The sequence below is a fragment of the Sceloporus undulatus genome, chromosome 2, assembly GCF_019175285.1.
Source record: "Sceloporus undulatus isolate JIND9_A2432 ecotype Alabama chromosome 2, SceUnd_v1.1, whole genome shotgun sequence".
NCBI classification, from domain to species: Eukaryota; Metazoa; Chordata; class Lepidosauria; order Squamata; family Phrynosomatidae; genus Sceloporus; species Sceloporus undulatus.
In genome coordinates, this window is record NC_056523.1 from 308,463,395 (window position 1) to 308,489,901 (window position 26,507).

Below are 26,507 nucleotides of genomic sequence, written 5' to 3' on the forward strand. Positions count from 1 at the left end.
TGAATCCACTATTTTGGCGGACTCGCAAAACGGAGGAGCCGTCTGCCTTCAGTTCGTAACCCAGCCGTGAATACTCATTGGCCAAAGCGTATTCACGTTATATCGCATTGGTCAATACGTATTCTGAGCTCACAGGTGTGGAACACCAATGGGATATAACGCGAATACACATCGACCAATGCGAACTGACCCTACTTCTGTGCCCTGTGTGGAAAGGTCCCATGTCAAATTTACCTCCTTATTTAAAATACTTAATGGCCTGCATTCTGTTTCACAAACACACAAGGTGGCTCAAAAATACAGATAAAATCCAATGGCAATACAATAAAATGTAGGAAAAACAAACAATAATTAAGAACACTAAGAGAAATGGCAGATGAAGCCCCTACTATTTACTACTACCACAACCAGAAAAATAAAATAAAACAATGATCCTATGATGTAGGGGCTTCATAGCATCAGTTACATGGGAAAATTTGCCTCACAGGCAGTTTGCCTCACTTAAAAAAGCCTTTTGGAAGAAAAAAAAACCACCAGTAACTTTAGACACTGGAAGGAATGTGAAGGAGCCGAACTGTCATCTTAAGGAAAAGAGTCAACATGGGTTCCAGAGAAACATGTCATGCCAGACAAATCTAATCTCTTTCTTTGATAAAATTACGAGCTTGGTAGATGCAGGGAATGCTGTGGATATAGTATATCTTGATTTCAGTAAGTCATCTGACAAAGTTCTCCATGATATTCTTGCAAACAAGCTTGTAAAAGGTGGGCTAGACAAAGTAACTGTTACATGGATTAGTAATTGGTTGACCAGCCGAACCCAAAGGGTGCTCAACAATGACTCCTTTTCATCCTGGAGAGAAGTGACCAGTGGGGTCCCACAGGGCTCTGTCCTGGGCCGAGTATTATTCAACATCTTTATCAATGACCTGGATGACAGGATTGGGAGCATACTTATCAAATTTGCAGATGAGACCAAATTAGGAGGAATAGCTAATACTTCAGAGGACAGGATCATCATTCAAAATGACCTGAATAGACTAGAAAGCTGGGCCAAAGCTAACAAAATGAAATTCAACACGGAGAAATGTAAGGTACTGCACTTAGGGCAGAAAAATAAAATGCACAGATATAGGATGGGGGACACCTGGCTGAATGAAACTACATGTGAAAGGGATCTAGGAGTCTAAGTGGACCACAAGCTGAACATGAGTGAACAGTGCGATGCAGCAGCTAAAAAGGCCAATGCAATTTTAGGCTGCATCAATAAAAGTATAGTGTCTAGATCAAGAGAAGTAATAGTGCCACTGTATTCTGCTTTGGTCAGGCCCCACCTAGAATATTGTGTCCAGTTCTGGGCACCACAATTTAAAAAGGATGTTGAGAAACTGGAGTGTGTCCAAAGGAGGGTGGCTAAAATGGTGAAAGGTCTAGAAACCATTCCCTATGAGGAACGACTTAGGGAGCTGGGTATGTTTAGCCTGGAGAAGAGAAGGTTAAGAGGTGATATGATAGCCCTGTTTAAATATTTGAAAGGAAGTCATATTGAGGAGGGAGCAAGCTTGTTTTCTGCTGTTCCAGAGAACAGGACCCGGAACAATGGATGCAAGCTGAGGGAGAAGAGATTCCACCTCAACATTAGGAGGAACTTCCTGACAGTAAGGGCTGTTCGACAGTGGAACACACTCCTTCGGAGTGTAGTGGAGTCTCCTTCCCCGGAGGTCTTCAAACAGAGGCTAGATGGCCATTTGTCGGGGATGCTTTGATTTGGATTTCCTGCATGGCAGGGGGTTGGACTGGATGGCCCTTGCAGTCTCTTCCAACTCTATGATTCTATGATTCTATGATTAACTGATAACCAAGAGCCTGTCTGCATTGGTACCAGCCCCGGAGGTGCCCTGACTCACCTCTGTTGTAAAAGCCCTCTGTTCTGCCACCAAGCAGCTGATTCCATGTGCGTCCCACTAAGCCACCTGGTATTTCCACTGTTGCCACAGGTTGTTTCACTCTGAGGTCATAACAAGGTGCCCAGCTTTGATTGCTATGGTTGGGCACCTCATTCTGACCTCATAATGACTGAAGGCAACAGTGGATATGCTGGTTTACAGAGTGGGACACATTTCAAACAGCCACCCAGCATTAGAATGAAGGGCTCCAGATATTCCCAGGAAAACTGGACCAACGTGAAGTATTTTAATACAATATTCTGGGATACTCATGTCAGAATATCATACTTAATGAGCAGACAAGATTCAAAAATATCTATTGCCACAGCTCGGTTCCTTCATAAAGCAATACAGTCAAGATCTAGATATGTGGGGATGATTGGTGTTAACTGTGAGGGTGATGAAGAGATTTGACATATGATGATGGATGTTTAATGTTATTTCTATTTCCCATTTTATTTCTATTTTACTTCCTAATGAAATTATGTTACATATTACTGTTCACAGGTCTTAACATTTTTATTTTTATCCATTTATTTTTATAACTTTTAGCTTATATCATATATTTTTATTTAGATTTTTATAGTCTGTTTATAAACTGTGCATGTTTAGGCTATTCATATGTATCTATATTGTATTGTTGTATTATGCTAACTATACTATATATATATATAATATTTGTATTACTATTTTTGAGGTATTTTGAAACGGCTCCTGTGCTATTCAATAAATAAACATAATGATTTATTTGTTGACTAATATCTTAATACATATTAAAATGGATATGCCCAAATTCTGGTGCTGAACGGATTGGCTGTTGCCCAATCTGTTTGCACCAGAACCAGGGTTTGGGCTGCGTGTCATCTAGTCTCACTGTCAAGAGGCCAGGAGGATGGCAGTTTATTTGGCCCATGCAGACAGGGCTGGAGAGAGGGGTCTTTTTGTGCTGAGTTAATCCTGTAACTCAGCAAACTAACACAGAGAGACAGAAAGAGAGAGAGAGATAACAACAAATAACCTACCGCACTGCTTTAACTCGATGCCACCTTCCATCATTGAAAGACCCATTCACAGTTATAGAAGCGATGCCACTGCCCAGATTATAACTGAAACCAAAGCAAAAGAAAAAAGGGGGAAAAAAGCTCATTAAATGTCAGAAAGTTCACTATGTTGATCCAGTTTGGTCATTTTAAATATCAGTAGCTATTAATAATAATTAGAAATTATCACTGAGCACAAACTGGCATAGAATTTCTCCTAATGGAGATTAAGTCTTAAAACGTAAATGGTATGAACATCTATCTAGGAAGCATGTCCCACTGACCTGAGGGCCTTGCCAAACTATTACAAAAAAGCAAGATCTCTTGCAACAGAAAGCCCTATTTATTACTTGTTGGATAGTGTTTTTTTTAATTCACACAAACTTCAAGGAAAAGAGGAAGGACAGAGGAAGGTGGGTAGGCAATATGGCCAATCAACACTCAGATTTCATAATAGTACTGTATAGCCAATATAATTGTCTATCTTTTCTGTGTCTTCACACACTGATGGCACTGGAGACCTGGATGTGCATGCCTTCCTTTTTAGAAAGGTTTGGTGTTTCAGAAATTCACTTTGCTAGCAAAAAGGCCCTGTGCTCCCCGTCACATCTTAGGAAAAGAAACAGGAATGACCTTTAATCAGAACAAGAAAACTATACATCCTTTTAAAAGGTTTTCTTGCCACAATGTATTGTTGAATTCCAAAAATAGTCTCTAGGTGAAAATAAAATGTTTCCGTTTGTACTGGTAATTGTTCTGTGAAAGAGAGAACATCATGTGGTTGTTTTTCCGAAACAAAACAAACAAACAAACCATGGGAACTATAGAAACAGATAGAGTAACCAAAAGGAACATTTTCCTCAATGTGTTCCCTATCTTCAGTGGGTTTTCTGGAGAGATGTTTATGGGTTTGTGCGAATACACAGTTGGCAGGAGCAGATTCTATAGCTCAGTGGTACTCAAACTTTTTACCCTTGGGGCCCTCCTTTATATATTTTGTTTATTTAGTGTGTGTATTTTCATTTGCACATTCATGTATATTCATATTTTCACATTTTATAAGGAAATTACATCATTCAGATTAGAACAGTTTCATGTCAATAAATTCAATATTCAACTCAATGCATGTGTAGATTTTATGCATAAAAAAGTTTGGAGGAGGAAAAGGAGGAGGGATCAGAGGCTCCAAGTCTTGCATTCACCTTTGAGTAACTCTTGTGCACCCCCCAGGGGTACCACCCCAGAGTTTGAGAACTACTGCTATAGTCCTACCCAGGAGGAGGCTGGTGGTGGTGGTATTTCCACCTTCCGGGGGACGAGGGTTCTGGGGGGGGGGGGAACCCAAGGCACACTCTCTCAGCCTCAGGGTAGCAATAGCAATAGCAAGCCCCCTTTGATGAAACCTGTCAAGAAAACCCAATGATAGTTTCACCTTAGGATTGCCAGAAGTTGGAAATGGCTTGAAGGCAGCACACACTCAAATCACACTGTATCAGCCTCAGAGGATTGCAATAGAAATCCACCTCTGGCGAAGCTCGCCCCATGATAGTTTCACCTTAGGGTTGCTAGGAACTGGCACTTGGAAGGGAGGGAGGGTGCTCTTGCCCATAAGCTGGAAACAACTTGGGGGCACACAACAACGACAATGACAACAACAACAACAAGCATAATAAAGCACAGAAGGCACAGTACAGTAACAAGAACAAAGAGCCAGTGGTTTGAGTGACTCTGGAGACCAAGTCTCGAATCCCATTTCAGCCATGAAACCCACTGGGAGACCTTGTGCAAGTCACATGCTCTCAGCCTCAGAGGAAGGCAATAACAAAAATGCCCTCTGAAGAAATCTTGCCAACAAAACCCCATGATAGATTCGCCTTAAGGTTGCCATAAGTCACACACTCTCAACCTCAGAAGGAGACAATGGTAAACCTCCTCTGAAGAAATCTTGCCAAGAAAGCCCCATGGACAGCCAGAAGGAACAAAACTTTTATGCAGAAGGGCCATATGCCACCCCTCCTTGTCACGGCTCAGGTTTCCATGGGAGAACCAGTCTGCAGCAAGGAGCCGAGCCAACCATGCGCTCCTCCTGGCTCGTCCTAGGCAAACCAAGCCAGGACAAGGAGCCGGGACAAGCATGTGCGCCCGGCCCCTACTTGCTGTGGCTGTCGCGTGCCCTTGGAGATGGCCCCGTGTGCCAGAGAGGGAATGCGTGCAGCAGGTTTGCCACCATGGCCCCAAGGCAAACCTATTATGGAGTTTTCTTGGCAATGTTTGTTCAGAGGAGGTTTGCCTTCCCCTGAGGCTGAGAGTCTGTGGCTTGCACAAGGTCACCCAGTGGGTTTCATGGCTGAATGGGGAAATCAAACCCTGGTCTCCAGAGTTATAGTCCAACATATAAACTACTACATCATGATCCTTGTCATTTTATGAAAAACAATTATGGCTCCTGCACGACTGAGCACATTTTCTAAGGTTGATTTCATTTCAGTTCCGCTTTTGTGGAAAGCTAAGAGCTTTGCCAGATTAACCACAGGAAACCACAAGAGGATAGGTGGCCTTGCATAACTGAGATTTCACCACTTATCTGCATCTCTGATATGTGGTTAATGTCTCTTTACGATTTGGCCCAATGATAGAGAATACCAAATTACTCCACCAGGATTAAAGAGCTCACCCCTCAAATTTGCTTGTGTGATAGATCTTGACAGTATTGTGTTATAAGTATTAGTGTCATTGTTGTTGCTTTACTTTGGGGGGTGGGTGGAAGAAAGGGCACAATGATGTTCTTTTGACAAAAAAAATGTAACCAGTGTTAACACTGTTACTTTTTCAGAGTAGTGAACAATGTTTATTTGTTACTGTTTGGGGGGCTAAAATATTTTGGGGGCATTTTGGATTATTCCCTCACCTCAGTGTTGGACTTTTTCTTACTTTTCAATTGGTTTTTAAATTGAAATAGAAGAAAATGAGTAATATAAGAGATAAGCAAAAATTTGCCCACAACTTTAACTGTGACATGTTACTTTGGGAGGCTGTAACAAATTACTCCCATCATCGTTGACTAGGTGTCATAGGGCTTGTCCACATGATTAAAATACTCCTCATTCCAGTTGATCAGAATATGATCTGGCCACATGCAATTCACAGTAGTTTTGGCCTTTTATTTGAGAGACTGGATGAAAAATGCCTTAAACTCCAGAGAAAATGGCCTTACAGTTTTTACGAGAGTATCCAGGAGTATTCGTGAGGATGTGCATTATCAAATGTGTGTCTGTTTCACATGAATTCAGATGGGTGCGCATTTTCAGCCGAAGGGGGTAGAATAGATGCAAATATGCAGAAAAGTGAAGGCAAACATCAATGTGAACGTGTGAAAATCTGCAGCAATTTGCCTAATACACTTATGTGTAGACAAGTCCATAGTGGCTGAGAATGATAGGAGTAGAGCATGAAATGTCTTCACTAAAAAGGTACGATTTTGAGAAGATAGCTGATGATAAAAGCTATCCTCATGAAAAAAGAAACCTCATGATAAAACTTACCCTAACCCCTTCTGGAGCTAATGGATGGGGGAAAGGATCCATCTGCACTGCAGAAAGAACCCAGTTTGACACCACTTTAACTGCTATGACTCAATTCTATTGAATTCTGGCAACTGTAGTTTGTTGTGGCCCCAGAGAAGGCTAAATATCTCACAAAACCAGAATTCCCACAATTCCATAGCTCTGAACCACAACAGTTAAAGTGGTGTCAAACTGGATTATTTCTGCAGTGTGGATACAAGCAAAGAGTATCTTACCTGAAGACTAAGGCACCATCTTGAAGACCGAGAGAGATGAAGTCACTGTTGGGCCGCATGGGGCTATCTCCCCTCCACAGCAAGAGACCATCCATCAGAGTAGTCTTAAACCTCATAAATATGTTTGTTCTTGAGCCTGACACTCTGTTCAAAGAGAAAAATACAATGAAATTGTATAAAGGATGGTCCAGTGAAAGTAATATACCCCTGAACCCTGCAATCAAACATTTCCTATAGCTGCATTCTCCACTTACAAGGTATAACACAGTAAAGCATCCTTTCTACAATTTTAACTCTTCTCACCCTCCAAGTATGGATTGATTGATTTACTAATAATTTAAATTTAACAATTTAAATTAAAACAACAACAGAAACTGGGTTTCAGAAATTCATTTGAGGAATAAGGACCCATAGCTTGATTTGAAAAGGGCCAAAAATCTGGATTTTTAAACATTTAGTGCTTGTTAAGGAGGAAGGGTCTCCAACTGGAAGCACAGTAGTAGAAACACATGAAGAGCTTGTTTATACATTTTTTAAAAACAGACTCTCTCTATAGGCAAGGAGAAAGTGAGAATGCTCACACTGTACCTACAGCATAACATTTTAGTAGACATTGATGGATGCCTACTAAAAGGTATTCTGTTTCCAGATCATGTCAGTTTTGCTTGTTTATTCACAAATCCATTCCCTCCTGCTTCAGCCTTTATCCATGGACTTTTAAACAAATCTATACCGAAATTTGTGTGTGTGTGTGTGTGTGTGTATGTATGTATTTGTTGAACAACTGATCTTAAAAAATGTGCATTTTAAAACATATTTCTCTCAACTATGCATTTCCAAATATATTTTGGCATTATTTTTTTAAAGCTGAGAACTATATCCAATTTACTACAGTTGTTCATGTGTTTTTAATTTAACACCCCTCAAATGTTCCTTTCATTCATCTGCATGAAGCAAAGTTAGCACTTTTCTTTTCAGAAATAAGCTTGTGATTCACTTAACAAGTTTTCCTTCGGCACAGCTACTTGATTTATATCCTTACAAACAATAACCAGACTTTGACTTTGTATCAATTCACCTTTTAAGAATATCCGGACTATCATATGTGAGATAACTGCGACCGATGAACTGTGGGATTTCAATGGCTTCCATTACAGCTAGAAAATTAAGGAAAGGCTAATATTAAAATGGCAACCTTTCAGTAACAGAAAATGTTTTATTGTCTGAGTAAGAAGAAAGTACAATGAGCATGATTTTGCCAACTACAGTGGTAAAAGAAAATCTCTTACATAGCATCCAACTGTCCTGATTGGCAAGGACAATTTGGATTAAGTCTCTGTTGTCCCACTTTTTCAGTTGTTTTTAAAAGACCCAGTTTCTCTCTCCTCCTCCCACTCTCCTATGTTGTCCTCAGTGTAATACAGCTGGTACAAACCAAATCCATATCAACTCAGCAGGCATGAAAGAGAGGAGAGATGGAATCTTGTCCTTCCCAGGAGACTCAGCCAAAGCAAACTGTTGCAGCCTCTCCTAATTTGTTGTGTTCTCCCTCATTAATAACTTTTCCTGCCTTGACTTCTGAGGTTGCTTGGCCACATGTGTGCCCCCGCTTCCATGTTTGAAATGTTGAAGAGTATCCTCTTGACTAGTAAGAGGGAAAACAGTCTTGTTCGGATAATGCTTAAGCCAATACTTTCACCCTTGGGATTCCACTATGTGAAAGACAATAGAAACTGCACATATGATTCCCTCAGTCCTTTCCTATTCCCAAGACAGGGCTATACATGAACTAAGGAGGCAGCATTCAGAGACACTGGAGATTTTCACACGGGGATGGGATAAGGACGGGATCACTCCCCTGTCCTTATCCTGTCCGTGACTGTGATGGTGCGAAAGGCTTTCATATCATAGCGCCAATCCCACCATAACCTGGCATTAAAGCAGCATTGCATTAATGCGAACTTCTGTTAATACAAAATGCCAGGCAATGTCACTTTAATGACAGGTTAATGGTGGGATAAAGACAAAATTTGCACAAATTCCATCTGAAAGTCCTTCCTGTGATCACGTGGGATACACAGGAACAAGATGGGATCTCCCTCGTGTGATCATCTCTATAGCCATGTTAGTCCAGAATATCAGTATGCAAAGGAATCTTATAGCACCTATTGAGACTAACTCAGACCCCAAACAGATGAGCCAAAAGGACAATAGCAAGACTACAGTGGTACCATGGCAACTGCATGTGCCTGGTTCCCAATCTGGGCCACCGCAACAAACCATAACTGGACCAGAGGTAGAAGCAGATTTTTCCCACTCTTTTTTTGGCCCACTTCTTCAGCATTGGTGCAGTTTCTGGCTGTGTTTGAAGCATGTGTAATCTAAATATTAGCCCCGAACGTGGCCGGAAAGAGTGTAATTTGGCTCATCTGTTTTGGGCCTGTGTGTCAATGAAGTTGTAACAGAAGCTTTTGTAAACTTGGTCTACTACCTCAGATGCAAGGAGATAGCTTGTTTATATGTTGTACATAACTTCATAGGACATAAAGTAGGTACTGTATTTCCTCCCAGAAGCAAGTAGTAGTCATTTCCATATTAATATTGGACCTCCCTAGTTTTCCCATGAAGGTAATTGGTAAGAGAAACAGAGAATCTAATTGTTTTGTAGCCCTAATTCAAAATGGTGCTTTTAACCTTAAGATCCCTAAATAGCTTGGCACTTATCTGTCCAAGAGACTACCTGTGTCCATTATGAACCATTATGACTGCTAAGATCTTCAGGGCAACCCACCTTCTAAAGGTAAGTGGGAGAGGACTTTCTCCTGGGTTGTTCCCAGATTATGGAATGCACATCCCTCTGAGCTATACTCAGATCCCATACCTTTTGTTCTTAGGACAAGGCATCTTTTAAATCTTTTAAACTATTTTTTATTATAATGGATTTTAATGTTATAAAATATTTTAACGACATTTGTTGGCCACCTTGATCATCTTTTTTAAAAAGTGGAACAAGTTTTCCCCCATCTATAAGGAGAAACAAAGAAAAGAAACCCACTGGGGGAGAACTGTCCCAGTAAATCTATGGACTTTTTCCATTGCAGTACTTAAAAAAAAAAAAAATCCCATCCAATATGACATATTGGGCCAAAAATGTTGCATGCTGCTTTTTAGCAAACCATAAAACAACATACAGAAGCAGTATGATCTGATTGTCACTATAGTGTTGGGAGTACAGTATTTTGTGTGTTTGCCAGAAAAGCATGCCAAAGGGGTGAGGAAATTTAGAGCCAATTCTGCTCTAGATGTTTAGGTGGAACATTCTTGATTATGCACATATTAACACTCTTTTGAACATGTGGCATTTTGATACCCTGCAATACACTGAAATTCTCATTTGTGTCAGACCAAATCCTGCAACACCACACAATACATTTTTTTTATCCCACTGCACAAAGGGTTAATGTTCAAAATACAGTAACAGCAGTCGCCTCATAATCGAATCCCCCACATCATGCCTGCTTTTGTCCTCTGTGCCATTGGTAATTTTTATCTGCTCTTGGCTTTTGCCTCCTTCTCCTGCTGTTCCTGGGCATCTCTTCACAGAAACCATTGCCATTCCCTAAGCGAAAGGAGTTAAAGCAAGGGAGAAAAGGCACGGTAACAAAACATGAAAATACCTGGTAAGCAAATGGCAGTTTCATCTGCAATGAAATTAGGGAAAATGTCCAATGTGGCTGGAGCAGAAACCCAAGTCTTGTATCAAGCTGGTCACAATGCAAACCACAACACAGACTACAGTGTGCAGCACTGTTCACAGCCTTCAGGAAAGGCCTGAGTAGCACAGAGCCAGGCATTTGCAACAGAAGGGCAACAGTGTGGGATAAGCTTTCTGTCCCTCAACTAGGTGTAGGGGAGATGTCATGGTCCCCCTTTTCCTTGCACATGGCAGCCACAATCCAGTCCATTTAAATCAATGTCTTTAATGACATTGTTAGCTTATGGGCTAGCATGTGCAGGGTGAAACATGCATGACAGTGATTTCAAGACATCCCAGCACATCTCTCTTCTCCCGAAGCCAGGAATCCTGCCTCCTTAATAATTTGGATGCAATCCAGGCAAAGGCAGATACTAGACCCCAGAACCAAGGCACATGATATGAGCAGTCATATGGTACAGCTTTCATTGGGGTTTCCCAAGTTCTCTGACCGACAAGGTTTTCATATAAATATAATTTTCGTTGCATACAAAGCAACAACATCAAGGATTCCAGCAACGACATTACACAATCCAATGGCACCTACCTGTACCATACAATGCCTCTGATCATGTATATTTCATCTCTGAGTTGTACTAACATCATGCAAACAGGTTACACTGTTAAACATGGTTAAATACTTTTGAATTCATGGTTAATTTACATATTGCAGTTACAGTACTCACAAGGAGGCTGTTGTGCATGGCAATATGGATTACATTAAACATTTAGTTTCCAATACACTGCCAGTTGATATCAGTGTACTTGCTATTCCATGGCATACAGTATGTATAATCCCTGGAGCAAGCCATCTCCAAAGCTGCTGTAATACTCAGCTGCCACATGGAGACTCTCTTCCGGTCGTCTCTGCCCAGCAAGTGTAACATGTAAGGCAGTGTTTCACAAACTGGTGCCTTATGCATGTGTCAAACTACAACTCCTATTTGCACCAACTACAGGTTGAACCTAATCAACACTGTTGTCTAACTATTGGGTAGACGGCAGGTTGAGGGAGGGGGACAGACAACTTTGAAGTTTATTGCCCCTTCACTGGATTGCACCCATTGAACACAATCCTGATCTAATTACAGAAGAGTACATCTCATTGACTTCAACAGACTTATGCAAAATAAAGACAGCAACAGTGCAATATGGAACCATATCCTTTTGAATTCAATGGAGCTTACTAGCCAGGAAATGTGTTCAGGATTGAGAATGCCTATAAATAAATGTCACAATCCAATTTATCTGAACACAGTCCAAAATCAGAAGTTTCTCTTGCAAAACTAATGAGATTTATCCTAAAAAAATGTATAGTGAAGACTGAAATATCCAAGAAATCCTAACGTTGTGTATTCATAACTCACCCTAGTTTCATCATTATCTGAGTAGAGGATTTTCAAGCCCAAGTCAGCTTTGTCTTCATTTTCCTTATGTAGAAAGCAATACGTTGGTAGAGGCGAGGTTTCTGTTTGCATGGAGGCTTTCTGTGTGGGCAGTATCCCCAACTTCCAAGGATTCATAGCCTCACAGAGAACCTCCACACAAGCATTTCTCCTCTGCAAACATATCTCTTTCAGTATGAAGGGGAAAAGAGAAAAATGACAGTGGAGGAATGAATGCAACAATCCTCTGCTTGTGCAAAAGAGAAACTGGGAGGAATGACAAGTAAATAGCATTCCTCTAAATACAGGTTTAGAGATAAAAGCTACAACATAGTTAAGGGACAATTTGTCTTTAGAACAACTTATGTTAGTATATGCTATGAATACATCTATGTCCCAAAGAGCTATGTAGTAGGGAGTACAGTATAAGAAATCTTCTCATTCCTAAGCAAATTCAGACAAAAATAAGGTGCAATCCTAAACACACTTTGTAAAAAGTAAGTTCCAGTGAAAACAGATGGGCTTTGTCTTAAATGAACATGTATATCCCATTGGTTTCAACAAAGAAATGAAGCATGTTTTTCAATCTTCCTCTCTACAATCAGAGGTATTTTAAGTATGACAGAAATTAATGACTTCCACAATTTTTTATCTAGTTTATTTTCTGTGACAAGGCTAAAGTTGACAAATCAAGCATATTTTCTTTTCTTCTTCCACAGTACAGCCCCATGATTCTGGCTGTGGATTCAGTGGTAGAGGCATGGTTGGATGGCAAGAATTAAACCAAAGTTGGGAATTGGGAAACACATGGTTTCAACTCTTTCTACAAATTTAGAAACCCTTTCCAACATAAATATGGATTCCATGTGCATCCACGGCAATCCCATGGACCTTGAGAATACACATGATACTTCATTTACAATGCCACCTAGTCTTTCCCTGTTCTCCCTAAAATTCATTTTAAGTGATTTTGATGCTTTAAAATGGCTATGCAACCAAACCCACAAAATGTACTGGTTCCTACAATGTGTATTAAACATGATAACCACATATGTTTAGATTTACCTGGAAGTAATTCTCCCAGGTAGCAAGGCAAAGGGCTATTTATGAGCTCAATCCTGCATCTTTACATTATAATCCAGAATATCATTATGGATTATATGGTCATCTACAGTCACTTGCAAAAAGCTTTGCATACAGGCACACACACAAAGGTATAGAACAATGCTTCACAGCTACTTACTGTTTAAGCAGTAATTTCCACATTCTTCAATGAGACAGCATAAAGCAGAAGAACATTCAGATTTTATTTTTCAGCAGTGAAAGAATCCCTATCCTGAACAGAGTACCCAGTTTTTAAAGCATGCAAGAGATGAGTCTTTTGGCTTTCAGAATGATTGTATGTGGTATTAGGATTTGAAATTAGAACAGGAATGGGAGAAGCCCAGGTCAGATAAAGAGCTGCATTCCATTAATTGCCTGAAAAGCTTAATTTTTAGATTACACTACCCAGATTCCACCAGCCAGCACAGCCAGTGGCATGGGAACCTTTGCTAAATTCGGCTTGTGCAGGGATGCCCTGTGTGAAACCCATCAGCCAAGATCCTGGATCAGGAGATGTATCACAAAGTTCCACAAGAGTGGAACTGCCACACATCTCCTTCCCCAACCCACCCATGTTTTAAGTTCCTGCAGCCTTCCCATTGTAGCCATTTACTGGTCTGTGGGGAGTAGAAGAGAGATGGCCAGCTACAGACAGGGATTCCCTGGGAACTCCAAAGGGTCTTCTGAAGATCATGGAGGATGATAGCATTGCTATGTGTCCAATGTCATTGCTGTGCATCCAGCTTGAAAGGTGGTGGGGAGTTTGTACACTGGATAGTCAGTAGAGAATTCCCACCTCCTCAATGACCAAAAAAAGTGCATTACTCAAATATATGTTGGACGTCACTTACAGGATGCCAGCCAATATGCCTGAGTATCTCATACCAAGGCAACAATTTGCACAATCTTGGTAGCCTGAAAAGAGACCATGAAGATCAAGCATGTATTCATGTGATTGCTTCTGGGCCATGAAATGCAGCCAGAGTCCTGCACCTTTCCAAGGCATTTCTCTAGGGATTCCTGTTTGTCTGAATGAAGGCCGTAATTTAACCTACCCAAGCACTATAGTGATACAATTCAAAGATCCAGCCATGTTAGTCAGCGGAATCAATATGTAGCAAGATCTTGTAGCACCTCTGAGACTAACCGAAAGAAAGAAGTTGGCAGCATGCGCTTTGTAGATGAAAGTAGACTAAAGTCTATGAAAGCTCATTCTGCCAACTTCTTTCTTTCAGTTAGTTGTACACTCCTACAGTAGTTAAACACGTTTCCTGCTTGGAAATGTGGAAAAGCAGGTAGATGCTGTCCTGATCTGGCAGAGATATTCCCAGTTAATCCTCTGCCATCAAGCTTTTCAGCTGCTTTGAAAACGTCCCAGTTTTTCTCTCCTCCTCCCATTTCCCCCTTTTGTCCCTAGTTTACTTCTGTGGTTGCAAATTGAGTTCAAAGGGAGCCCTGGTGGCGCAGTGGTTAAATGCCTGTACTGCAGCCATTCACTCAAAACCACAAGGTTGCGAGTTCAAGACCAGCAAAAGGGCCCAAGCTCGACTCAGGCTTGCATCCTTCCGAGGTCGCTAAAATGAGTACCCAGACTGTTGGGGGCAAATTAGTTTACTTGCTAATTAGCTCACTTGCTGTTCATCGCTATGATCTTTGGAATAGCGGTATATAAATAAAACAAATTATTATTAATTATTAAAGTGCAAAAATAGTTTGCACTCAATTAACTCAGCAGGGAGGAGTGGAGTGGGGAGAATCTTGACCTTCCCAGTAGGCTCAGGCAAAGCAAACTGCTACACCCTCTCCTAGCTGGTCTATTCATCCCACTTACTAACTTTTGCCATCTTGACCACACTTTGATGTCATTTGAATATATGTGTCCTAGTTTTCACCTCTGAAATGTTGCAGGGTATGCAATGTTACAGAATTTGGAAACACTGGGCCGGGGCGGGGGGGATTAGACATCAACCCTTGATCGGTAGCCATGCTGGCTCAGAGATTCTGAAGCTGGTCATCCAAAAAAGTAACATTTCCATTCACTGGCCATGTGTAGATACTGACCATGTTTATCTAGGGATTCTGATCTGCTCTTCGTAGTTCATGTGTTTCCTGCGGCAAAATTGTTTGCCACTTAAAGTGTGAAAGATACTTGACTTTTAAAAAAATAAATAAATCCTGGTCAGCAGCAATGAGATATACAAAAGTAGCGTGCTGCCACCTAGTGGAATAAATCTGCATGCAATTTAGTCATTGAGTGATTTAAGAAATCCACTGACTTAGAAGAAGTATACCAGTTCTTAGCTCCTCTGAGTAGAGTGGAACAAAACCCTCTCTGCTTTTGTAAAGAATTCTTTGGTGGTCCCCGATGTGTGACCAAGGAAGGATTTGTTCTTGCTGTCAAATTACAAGGAAGCCAAAGTGTAGCAAAGGATTAGAGGTCGCACTGCAGCCCAGGCAGTTAACACAAATGAGGATAAAGTTACAAGGCCTATAAATCCCCTTGCTTAAGGGCATGAGCTAAGTCCCCCTGAATATGACAAGATGAAGCTTCTCTCTCTCTCGTGTGCTGGCAGGGAGCTTTTTTCATTCTTGCACTGGAAGCTTTAAACCTCAAGCTGCTGTGAAAGCACTGGTGCTCTACTTGTGCGCATGTAGGAAACGATCACAAATTAATCATGGGAATTTCTAAGTAGATTAATTTCACCATTCGAAAAGTGTTCAGCTCAGCAGTAACAGCATTGGTTTTGTGGGCTTTTCCCCCCCACGAGTTGCAAAACTCTTCTTTTGATGGGCACAGGAGGCCAGAAAAAAAAAGAAAAAAAAGAAAAAACTACTTTTGAAGTGGCATTCTAATCTTGTGACAAAACCCACCCTACGGATGCAAACAAATAAGCCCAGCAAACAAACCAATACCACTCATTTTTTAAAATTGGGATTTGTATTTGAGAATTGTCAGCTACAATTTCCTCCCTGAAGAGCTAATTCACACCACACAAATTAGTAAACTGAATAAATCTGTGATAAACAAAATAAAGCATTTCTGAAGTAAATGCTTTATTGCTTCACTTGTATACAAATGTCAACACAATTAACAGGTTCTGGTTTTACTGCAAAACAGAGCAGGCCCTGGATTTAGCTCATGAAAGTATAGTGCTGGAATGGAGACTGTGTGGCTCTCCAGATGGTGTTGAAGAACAGCTCCCAGCATTTCTAACCACTGGACTATGCTGTCTGGGCAATAACTGGAGGGCCACAAAATCCCCACCACTATTATAAAGGGAGGGTTTGACCACAGAGTTTGGTATGCAAAGTGGAAAACATGCATTTGCTTAGTCCTGCTGAGTTGTCACGAAGGTGAAAATATCAAAATGAAGTAATCAAAATGACAAGGCACAGTATTTAGGATGATATTTCCCTCTGGCTCTGAATATGAGATGGTGGATGACTGACTAACTGGAGCTAAGCTTAGGAATGGCACAAAAAGGTTACCAATCAGATCGTTGTCATTTTAAACTCACTACCACAAGAGGCAGTAAAGTGATCTCTAGTAGCATGGAAGAATTTTAAAAGGAATCAGATAAGTTCATACAGAACAAGACTTTGGGAGAGGAGGGTGTCATAGTGAGCTCTGAAAGGGTAACTTCAATTTACACCATCATAACCCATTTTGGGGGCACTGCAGAAGTTAGGATTCCGTTCCAATCATGCAATGACCAAAATCTACACAGCAAAACCCATCTTTTTTCTGCTGCGATTCCCCCCAAGATAGACATTTCTGTGTTGGAGGAGAGCAGCAGAAATGCATCCAGCTATTTGTGTGTGGAGGAGAGGGGCCAAAATGGTGAAAGGCCTGAAAACCATGTCCTGTGAGGCATGTCTTGTGGAGTTGGGTATGTTTAGTGTGGGGAAAAGAAAGTTAAGAGCTGACATGAAAGCCCTGTTTAACTATCTGAAGGGATGTCATACTGAAGCTTCAGAGAATAGGACCCAGAGCAACGGATTCAAATGACAGAAAAAAGAGATTCCACTTCAACATTAGGAAGAACTTACTGACAGTAAGATCTTTTTCACAGTGAAAACACTCTGGTATCTGCTTCTCTGGACATCTTTAAAGAGAGAGTGGATGGCCTTCTGTCGGGAGTACTTTGCTTCTGTGTTCCTGCATGACAGGGGACTGGACTGGATGGCCTTTGTGGTCTCTTCCAACTGTATGATTCTATAATTCTATTTTCCTTTGGCAGGACACACAACAATACTATCATCAGGGGCTTCTGAAGAATCCTCAGAAGTCCCTCAGGATGCCTGTCACAGAAAACAGCAGGACTCATCTCTTCACTCTCCATCTGCATGGCTGTCTTGTGGGAGGGGGGGGGGAGATTGAAGAAAGGCAGTGTTGGAGGGTCTGCTTTGGTAGACACATCACAGCAACGTGCCAGAACCATGTCTTCTGATGCAGAATGTCAGCCTGCAATTTTCTCTCTGTTTTGAGATAACAGATTTAATACCAAAAGCCAAGAAAGAATTATAGGGATGTGAGCCAGCATGGCTTAGTGGACTACGTGTTGGACTATGACTCTGGAGACCAGGGTTCGATTCATACTCTCTCAGCCCTGGAGAAACATGCCAAGAAAACCTCATAAGAGGTACGCCTTAGGGTCACCGTAAGTCAGAAATGACTTGAAGGCACATAACAACAACCATCACCTTGTGGGGACACTTCCCTGTGTGATTTGGTGATGTAACTTCATGCCCCAAGTAATACTATTCTATACACATGGAAAGAATGCTACAATAATTTTTTTTTTTTTACCTTTTTGGCAGTGTTGCCCATCAAAACCCAAAGGACAATCACACTCATAGCCATCTTTCTTGGGCACGCAGGATCCCCCATTGACACATGGGGCAGTCAGGCAGGGATGGACCGTGTTCGCTAGGTTGATTCCAGATGTAAAATCCTGCTTTACGTCTATTGTCCGGTCATTCAGAACAATCTTTGTTTAAGAGACAAGAGGGGGGAAAGCTTCAAAGGTTTTCTCTTCCAAGACATTTTATTACTTTATTTATTATTCAATATCTTTAAACTTTAAGGTTTTTTTTTTTTATCTGCCAAAGCCAAAGGAGGAAAAGACTGTTTGGAGTAGCTGGCCTAACATCTGTTTATTTTCATCACCATGCTTCCTGCAAACAGTGTTGCCAGAGGATTCCATAACTTCTCCTCAAGGAAACAAAGAAGCAGATACAACACTGATGAGCTTTTTGAACTGTGTAACTCAAAGATAGTTAACCTCTGTTTTTTTCTTTTTACAATTGAGACAGATTTATGAATGCTGTGCACAAACTTTAGATAAATATTTATGGTTCTGCTGTGAATCAAGTCTAAAATATACAAGAAACTTCTGAGTGAAAGCAATTTCAGAGTAGAATTCCTCTAGAGCCAGGTTTATATGAGACCCATTATACTTTCTACGGTCCAAAACACCCTGCAGAAATAATCCAGTTTGAGACTGTTTTAACTGCCCTGTTTCAGTGCTGGGGAATTATGGGAATTTTAGTTTATTATGGCACCAGAGCTCTCTGACAGAGAAGGCTAAATGTCTCACCAAACTACTGTTCCCAGAATTCCCTAGCATTGAGCCAGGCCAGTTAAAGTGGTCTCAAACGGGATTGTTTCTGTGGTGTGTTTGGGCCTATGGATTTATATTACACTTTCCTCTTTCAGTTGTTTGATAATGCCTTCAGCTAGCCCTCCTTGCAAATTATCCAAAGACATTCAAAAACGTTAACACATATATATATATATATTCATATGCTCACACATATGCATATACAGTACATAGAGTGTTGGCTCTGTGTTGTTGTTTTCCTTTAGGTTTATCAAATGTGCAAAGTAAATAAACTGGCTTGCAATATACAGGCATACCTCTGTTAACAAAGCCTCTGACAAAGAAGCTCCTTTTTACAAAGTGTTTTTATGTTGGCCCAGCCACCTCTTTACTCCTTGTCTTCAGTCTAGCTGTAAGTTTTTTTAGCAGCATCAGCACTCAGAAGATGATGAAGAGAGGGAGACAAACAAACTTTCAGTGTCAGGTTGCAGCAGTATATCTGCAGTAATGAATACAATAAAGCTTGAATTGAGAAAGAATGGGATTCTGCTCTAGCCAATCCTAATGAAACTGTGTGCTGTGACTACAAGAGGAAAGATTAAAAACCATCTGTCTCCAGAATCTCTTCTGAGCATGTGTGAACAACAAAACACAAAGGTAAGGAGAGACCAGCTTGCCTCTCCAGGTACTCCTACCATGTTATAAAAGTCATTTCCAGAAACACATCTAATTTGTTAACTGAGGTACACCTGTATATATCACAAACCAGCCTGTTACCCTGGCACCCAAGCAGGACGTAAAGGGGGGGGGGGATCATCTGCATCTGTTCAGTAGACTAACTGGCAACAATGTAAATCCCATTTATTTAACTGTCTACATTGGATCCAACCCTACAAACCCTAAAAACATAAACCAAACATATACTGAAATGCATGTACTGTACCTTTTGAATACTCCCAGAGAAGGGTTTAAGGACACCAGAGTTTTTCTTTACATTATCATAATTTGGTACACCACCAACAAACATATCAGGATTGCATTTAATCTGGGTGAAAGCTCCCTGCAAGCAAAATAAACATAAATGAATAAATACAACCTTCACTGCTCCAGGCTGCTTAGTCTTTTACATTTAAATAACACGATTCCCAACCAGTGGGGGTGGGCAACTATAGCCCTTTACATATTGTTGACCATTAACTGCCATCATTTCTCACTATTAGTTATGCTAGCTGCAGCTTGATGGGAGCCACAGTCCAACAATATCTAGAGGGTCACAGTCGGCCACTTCTGCCTTAATGAGAAAACAATACAACAGGAAAATTGGGCATAGAAGCATCAGATGTTGCACTGAGCAAAGTTGTCTAAATTTCCAATCCAAACACCACCACCATCATTAATGATTGCTTACAATGCCTGGCTGCATCTAGATTAATTTCTGTGGTTTAGAGGATCAAGTAGTCCTAATTTGTGGGGCATTTTATGTTTGACCAATCCAGGAAATAATATAATGTGCAAAGGGATCTTGTAGCACCTTTGACACTAAGTGAAAGAAAGAAATGGGTAGCCTGAACTTTTGTAGACTTGAGCCTACTTCCTCAGGTGCATATTTCAGTTGGAGAATCCAGAGACATACCTATATAAGCCGGTTGTATGTGAAAATGTCAATTCAAATTCTATACCTTGTGGGTATGGAGATGAGGCAACAAGTTCACTTTTAACAATGGTCATTGGAGGACAAAGGCAGGAGGCAGGATGTTGTATAAAGCCAAGGAGAGTAGATAACCATATGAATGAATATAGGAATGTAGTGTGGGAAACAGAGAGGGGATGTGATGGTCAAGAGCACCCTCATGAGGATGGGGATTAGAAAGTGTTGAAATGCATGTAGTGTAGAAACCATTATCTCTGTTCAACCCATTGCTGATGGAATATAGTGTTATCAACTGGCTTACCTAGGTCTGTCTCTGGATTCTCCATTCCAAACATCCATCTGAGGATGTAGGCTCAGGTGTACTAAAACTCATGCTACCCAATTCTGCCTTTCAGTTAAGTCTCAAAGGTGCTACAAGATCCTGCTGCATACTGATTTTACAGGCTAACATGGCTATGTTTTTGAATTCTACCAGGAAATAATACAGTTAGCTTCATGAATAACTGAAAGGTAGAGGATGAGACAGCAACACTCAATTTCAGATGTCTCATGCAGCAAGGCTGTGCCATAAGAACGATAAATGGAGACAGGTGTTGAGATCCTACAATGAGGAGACTACGCATTACTTTGTGTCCATGAAGTTATGTGTTGTACAGCTCATTAGGGAATTATGATATTGTGCAACTAAATGTACATTGCGCATAAATGCACATGCACACCATGAACAGCAATTCACAAAGCACAACCACGGCCAATGCACAGTCATGTAAAACAGTGCCACATACAGAACTCTGTTTCTGCATAATTAAAATGTTGTTCCATGTTGAACAAAAATCTCCAGTCATTTCTGTAGGGGAATTTCTGCATAGCATGAAACATCAAGAGGATTTGGTGCCCCAACCCATTTTTTTTACTGTTTTCTCTAAGGTTGGGAAGATGCATTTGAGACCCACTTCAGACAGAAAAGGATACATTGGTTTGGTGCTAGGAGCATGCCAGCACAAGGCCTTTCCCTAATCTTCCAGACAATGGTTTGCATAATCATCTGCATGCAGCTATTCTCTGGAAAAGGCCCAAAGTATATCTGTATATGTGGGTGGTGATACATTGAGGTAGCATCATCTTGAGCCTTGAACAGACTGCTTCCATTAACACAATGCCAAACTTCATTGACCCTGCTTTGTCACAGAATGGCTGCATTGTGTTACATACCTCTTGAACTATTTGTTTTATTTTTGGATAGGGAACCAAGAATCACCCAAAGCCAATAGCTAAAACCTGAATAAGCCCTACATTTAAAGTTAAATCACTGTGTATGGATGTGAATACATGAATACAGGCTTTTTTTACCTCCGCCATTCCTTCTGCTGGTCTTTGCTGATCAACTTGCAATATGCCATTTTTCGCTGTGCGAGACACTTTGAGCTCATGCCACTGGTTCAAACTGACAGGTTCTTCACTCCTATTTAAAAAGAAAATGGAACAAATATATATCAGGCCCCAAATATTTTTTATATCTCTCAAAGTTGGACTGAAGCAAATAGTTACACTTTTGTATGAGAAGAACAGGGCCAGTAAGATGGTAGCAGGCATACCAAAGAGACGGTGAACACTGTTAAACCTGTCTACAAAGACCAAACTTCAAAATGTGCTTCTCCTTCCCACATGGAAAAAAACCTTTCATATTCAAAAATACAGACCCTCCCTAATTATGGGATTTTATTGCATAAAAAAGTGTGGCCAACCAGTATTGCCAAGGCCAACCAGTGAAGAACAGGTGACCTTGCATAAGATGACCTTTCATTCTGTCCAATCCTTGGCATCTCAAGTTAAAAGAATTTCAGTGAGTTAGAGAAAGGTCTTGAAGTATGGCTGCATGACAGAAAGGACAATGCTGCAACAGAGGGAATAATGTCTTGGATCAATACAAAGAAGCTCCATAACTTCTTGGCAAATCCCAGATCTGTATTAGCCTTGTAAAAAGCAACTCCACATGAATCTAACATTTCACATCCCAATCACTGTAAAATCCTGTCAAGTCCTGAAACTTCTGCTCTCCATATATGCTCCATCATGAACTGAATGTTCACTTCAAGTTATGACCTTTCTGTGCTTCACCTTAAATTATATAACCACCTTCTCTGTAGGAACAGGTCATAATTTTGTTTCAGTCATTTTTTTTTTATAAGAATATCAACATGTACAAACTTCTGAGGATGGAAAGAACTTGAGATTTAAAATATTTGAATTTGGGAGAAGCCAAAGGAAGAGATTAATCTTTCCAGGCTAACAGCTTTGAATAGCCACCTATTAAAGTGTGATTGGAGCCTCTGTATAATCAGCTATGTTTGTGATGATGAATTAGGATTGTGCCACCTCTTTTCTTCTGAAATGATCTTCATGTCCTGTTTGGTGCCAGCATAAGTCCAGATCCCTGAAAGGGAGTAGAAGAGGCAACAGACCACAGGAGAATCCCCAAGGGAGGCATAATTCACTAGCAAGGATGACCTAGCAGCATAATCAGACCAGTCCCAATCAAATATTGGCAAGCAGCAAATCCAAAAGGGAGATCCAAAAGCGTAGTCATTAAATGGAGCAAGGTCTGGAGTTATCAGGCAACAGAAACCAGGAATACAAGAATATTGCACCCCCACCAGACAGAACTGTTGTGAGCAGTTGGATGGAGGTTCCAAAATTTATGATGTTGTCACCACACAGTTGTTCTCTGATTAACAAGTGTTTGGTTCTTAAGCACTCCAACCTTCATAGCCCTTCCTCTTCTTTTGTGCTGCCACAATAGGTGCTGTTAGCTCTGCATATTGTTGTTGAGAAACTGCTATGCCTTCTTGGCCCTCTGCCTCACTAGCTTGGCCCTCTGTTTCTCTATCTTGATCCCCTTCTCCATTTTAACCTTTGTTTCTTTCTGAGTTTGAGTCCTGGGGGCAAGACATAACACCTCATCCTTAATATCTATATGGCAGGCAGATGAAATTCAGTTTGGGCTGACATTCTACTTTATGGCTGGTTATAGCTGTACTTATTTTGGCTGGTACAATGGGGGAAGAATTCCATTTTAATTGATTTTGGAAGAATTTACCAGATTTTTGCAGATTTCTTCCTATTCATGATGGAAAAAACCTGAGGTTTACACACACACACACACATGGAAGAAACTGTCAGATTTCCCATCCACCTTTTTTCCCTTCTAGGTATGTTAGTGAACTGCAGGCTTACAGCCACATGCACAAGATTTACTTGACATTAGTTTGGAATCCAAAACTACATTTTGTTACACCTCCTGACTTTTCCACAGATGGTTAAGCTCTATGAAGTCAACATCATTTTCCAGTTTCACTGCTCTGGTACCTACTCCACTATCATCAGGTGTGGCCAAGACTCTGCATGCACAGGCAAGGACAGATGCTAATGTTCAAACATGGAACATATGCGTTGCTTGCAACTTTAAGCAAACCAAATTTATTTTGAAACTGCAGGTAAACAGTTTAATCCACTTTAAAATCTTGCAGTGCCACTAGTGACAAGCTGAAATTGCTTTATACATTCTATACAGCCATCCCTGCCTTAAAATGTGTTTAAATCCATGTTTTGTGTTTCTCTATAGTAATAATGGACAGAATAGTTTCAAAATGATCAAAAGACCATTTTTATATACATTGGAAAACACTGATGAGAAAAATTCTCCAAACCCTAGTGGATACCAAGGGCCCACTATACTTACAATTGTGGCACTACTGTCACAATCATGAATGCCTCCAAACCTACCTTAACAGCCAGCTGTTGCACTGAGAGATGGAGGTCCATTCAGCTGGCACTCACGGCACAACTGGATGATGTTTCCAGGCCCCCCCTCCCCACTAGCAAGCAAGGCTGCACCAATCAGAAACAAAACCACTGTTGCATCTCCTTATCACAACCTGGCTTGCTGGAAGGAGAGGGCTAAAAATGTCCTGCCACACCCTGATCGCCAGCTGAACAGATGTCCGTTGCTCAGCTGGTGGCTGTTAAGACAGGTTCGGGGGGGGGAGGGTCAGACCAGGGCATGCTATTTACTTATGCATTTGTAACTACGTAGGCTATTCAAGCATACCTCAGTTATCATACTTTAGGCATACCACCAATACAGAAGCTCCTTTTTACAAATTCATTTTACACCTGCCAAGCCCTCTTTCCTTTTTGTCCTGTGTCTAGCTCAGAGGATTGGGTTTTTTTTAGTAGCATTGGCAATGCAAGGATGGTGGAGAGGGCTAGAAAAACACACACTCAGTCAAAGGTTGTAGTGTCATGTCTATAGTAAACAATGTAAAGAAGTGTATAAAAAAATAGAGCCAGTGTGGAGTAGTAGTTTCATTGTTGGACTATGACTCTAGAGACAAGGGTTAGATTCACAGCTCAGCCATGAAACCCACTCGGTGACCTTGGGTAAGTCACATGCTCTCAGCCTCAGATGAAGGCAATGACAAACCTCCTCTGAAAAAATCTTGTTAAGGAAACACCATGATAGGTTCACCTCAGAATCACTGTAAGTCAGAAATGAAGGCACGCCACCACGACGAATATAAGAAAAATGGGATTTTACTCTACAGTCAATCCTACTGGAGCCATGTGTGTGAGTATCTACAACAATTAAGATAAACAGCTGTTGCCTTCAGGATCCCTTACTGAATATCCGTGAGCAGCAAAACAGTGAGCAGATAAAGTCTGCTTCAGCAGCTACCCCCAGCATGTTAAAAATAACAACCACAACCCATAGATATCTCAGCCTAACTACCAAAATGAAAATCATAAGTGGAGGCTGGTGAAATAATTTTTTTAAAAAATCCCTCGATACATTTTGGGAAAAACTTGCAAGTGATGTCAAAATCTTTTTTTGTTTATGCAATGCTTACCTGGCCTGGCTATTTCATTTCACATGTGCATATGGTTAGTTTTGTATAAAATGTTTACTGAAATCTGTTGGACTATTCTTCTTTTTTGTGATACATGGGCCTATCCCTATTCTTCCCATGCTATTTCTGCCTCGGATACCAAATTGTCAGTTAAAGAGCTGATGTCCCATTACAGATCTACTTTGCTAACTGAAGCACATCTGTATAAGATCTCCACAGAGATTTTGGGAGGTTTAGCATTCTAATTTATTTGGTGGTCATTCTAAATATATCAGCCAGGGTTTTTTTTATTTCAAAGTCAAGACTTCTAGACTAATCTGAAGCATTATACATTTCATTCATCAAATTTATTTAGAATAAACAAACATTCACTTGCTGTGAAAGCAACTTGCATGCTACAACCACAGAGAGGAGGCTATTTGGAAATCTTCATTTGAGCCATGGAAGAACTAGTATGCTGTAGTATAAACAGAACTGCACATACTCAGGGAAGGGCTTGCAAAGAGTGGATGGAACGATGCAGAGGGGAGAATTCACACAAGGATCTGCTGACGTGCATGGATTGTGCTGTATGTTTTACAGAACTTGTTACAGATAAATCAACATCATTGGTTTTTCCCCCGTTAGACATTCTCTGGGGATGCTCAATCAAGACACAATCTTAATTATGAAAAGAGGTCTTGAGAAGAAACGCAATTTGCAATTGTGGTGCCAGGCGTCCCACAGGAAATACATGGAAAGTACCAAGGTAATCTTTATAAATTGTCACTAAGCTGCAAACAGAAAAACAACAGATATATAATGGATAGATGTAAATTAAATTCCCACTAGACAGGTTACATTTAGTAGTCTTATGGAAAAGCTGAAATCTCACATCAGTTTTAACAATGCACATGTTTCAGTTTCATATGGACATTAGATTCTATACTGATGAGCTGTTAACACCTCTCTAAGTATAACTATCTCCTCGGAAACACCAGAAAAACATAGAAAAAAATCACTTCATCATCTCTTTAATTATCTCCCCATGTTGTGAATTTCCCCCCTCCTGATCTTTGCTTAATAACAATTAAGATTTAATGAATGTGGATAAATCAATAAATAATAGGTAATAATTACCTCAGATCAATATGTAATATGGAAACAGTATGAAGCTGACTACTTAATAAGGAACAATATTCACATTATGTCCTCTTTTCAGCATCGGTCTTTATTACGATAGGAAAGCTCTCGCTTTCAACAATTAATGATTTAATTATCTGGGGCACAGCTCATGAGAAGAGACGTGTCTTGTATGTTTCTATCTTAGGAACCTCTA

The 26,507-nt window shown here is 40.6% G+C and overlaps 1 protein-coding gene across 5 annotated transcripts in view; it reads right to left on the reverse strand.

The window, feature by feature from the left end:
• Positions 1-26,507, reverse strand: part of EGFLAM (EGF like, fibronectin type III and laminin G domains) — a 170,756-nt gene that overhangs the window by 12,672 nt on the left and 131,577 nt on the right. For 2 of the 5 annotated variants that reach the window (XM_042452511.1, XM_042452514.1), the window contains 7 exons: positions 21,633-21,744; positions 19,575-19,691; positions 17,839-18,019; positions 13,168-13,191; positions 7,864-7,942; positions 6,786-6,929; positions 2,969-3,052 (listed from right to left, as the gene is read on the reverse strand). In XM_042452511.1, the coding sequence (XP_042308445.1) occupies positions 2,969-3,052; positions 6,786-6,929; positions 7,864-7,942; positions 13,168-13,191; positions 17,839-18,019; positions 19,575-19,691; positions 21,633-21,744 (741 nt within the window). Of the gene's footprint in view, positions 1-2,968; positions 3,053-6,785; positions 6,930-7,863; positions 7,943-13,167; positions 13,192-17,838; positions 18,020-18,948; positions 19,073-19,574; positions 19,692-21,632; positions 21,745-26,507 lie in introns of those variants that run through there. The other 3 variants (XM_042452513.1, XM_042452512.1, XM_042452515.1) reach the window with 2 other exon arrangements.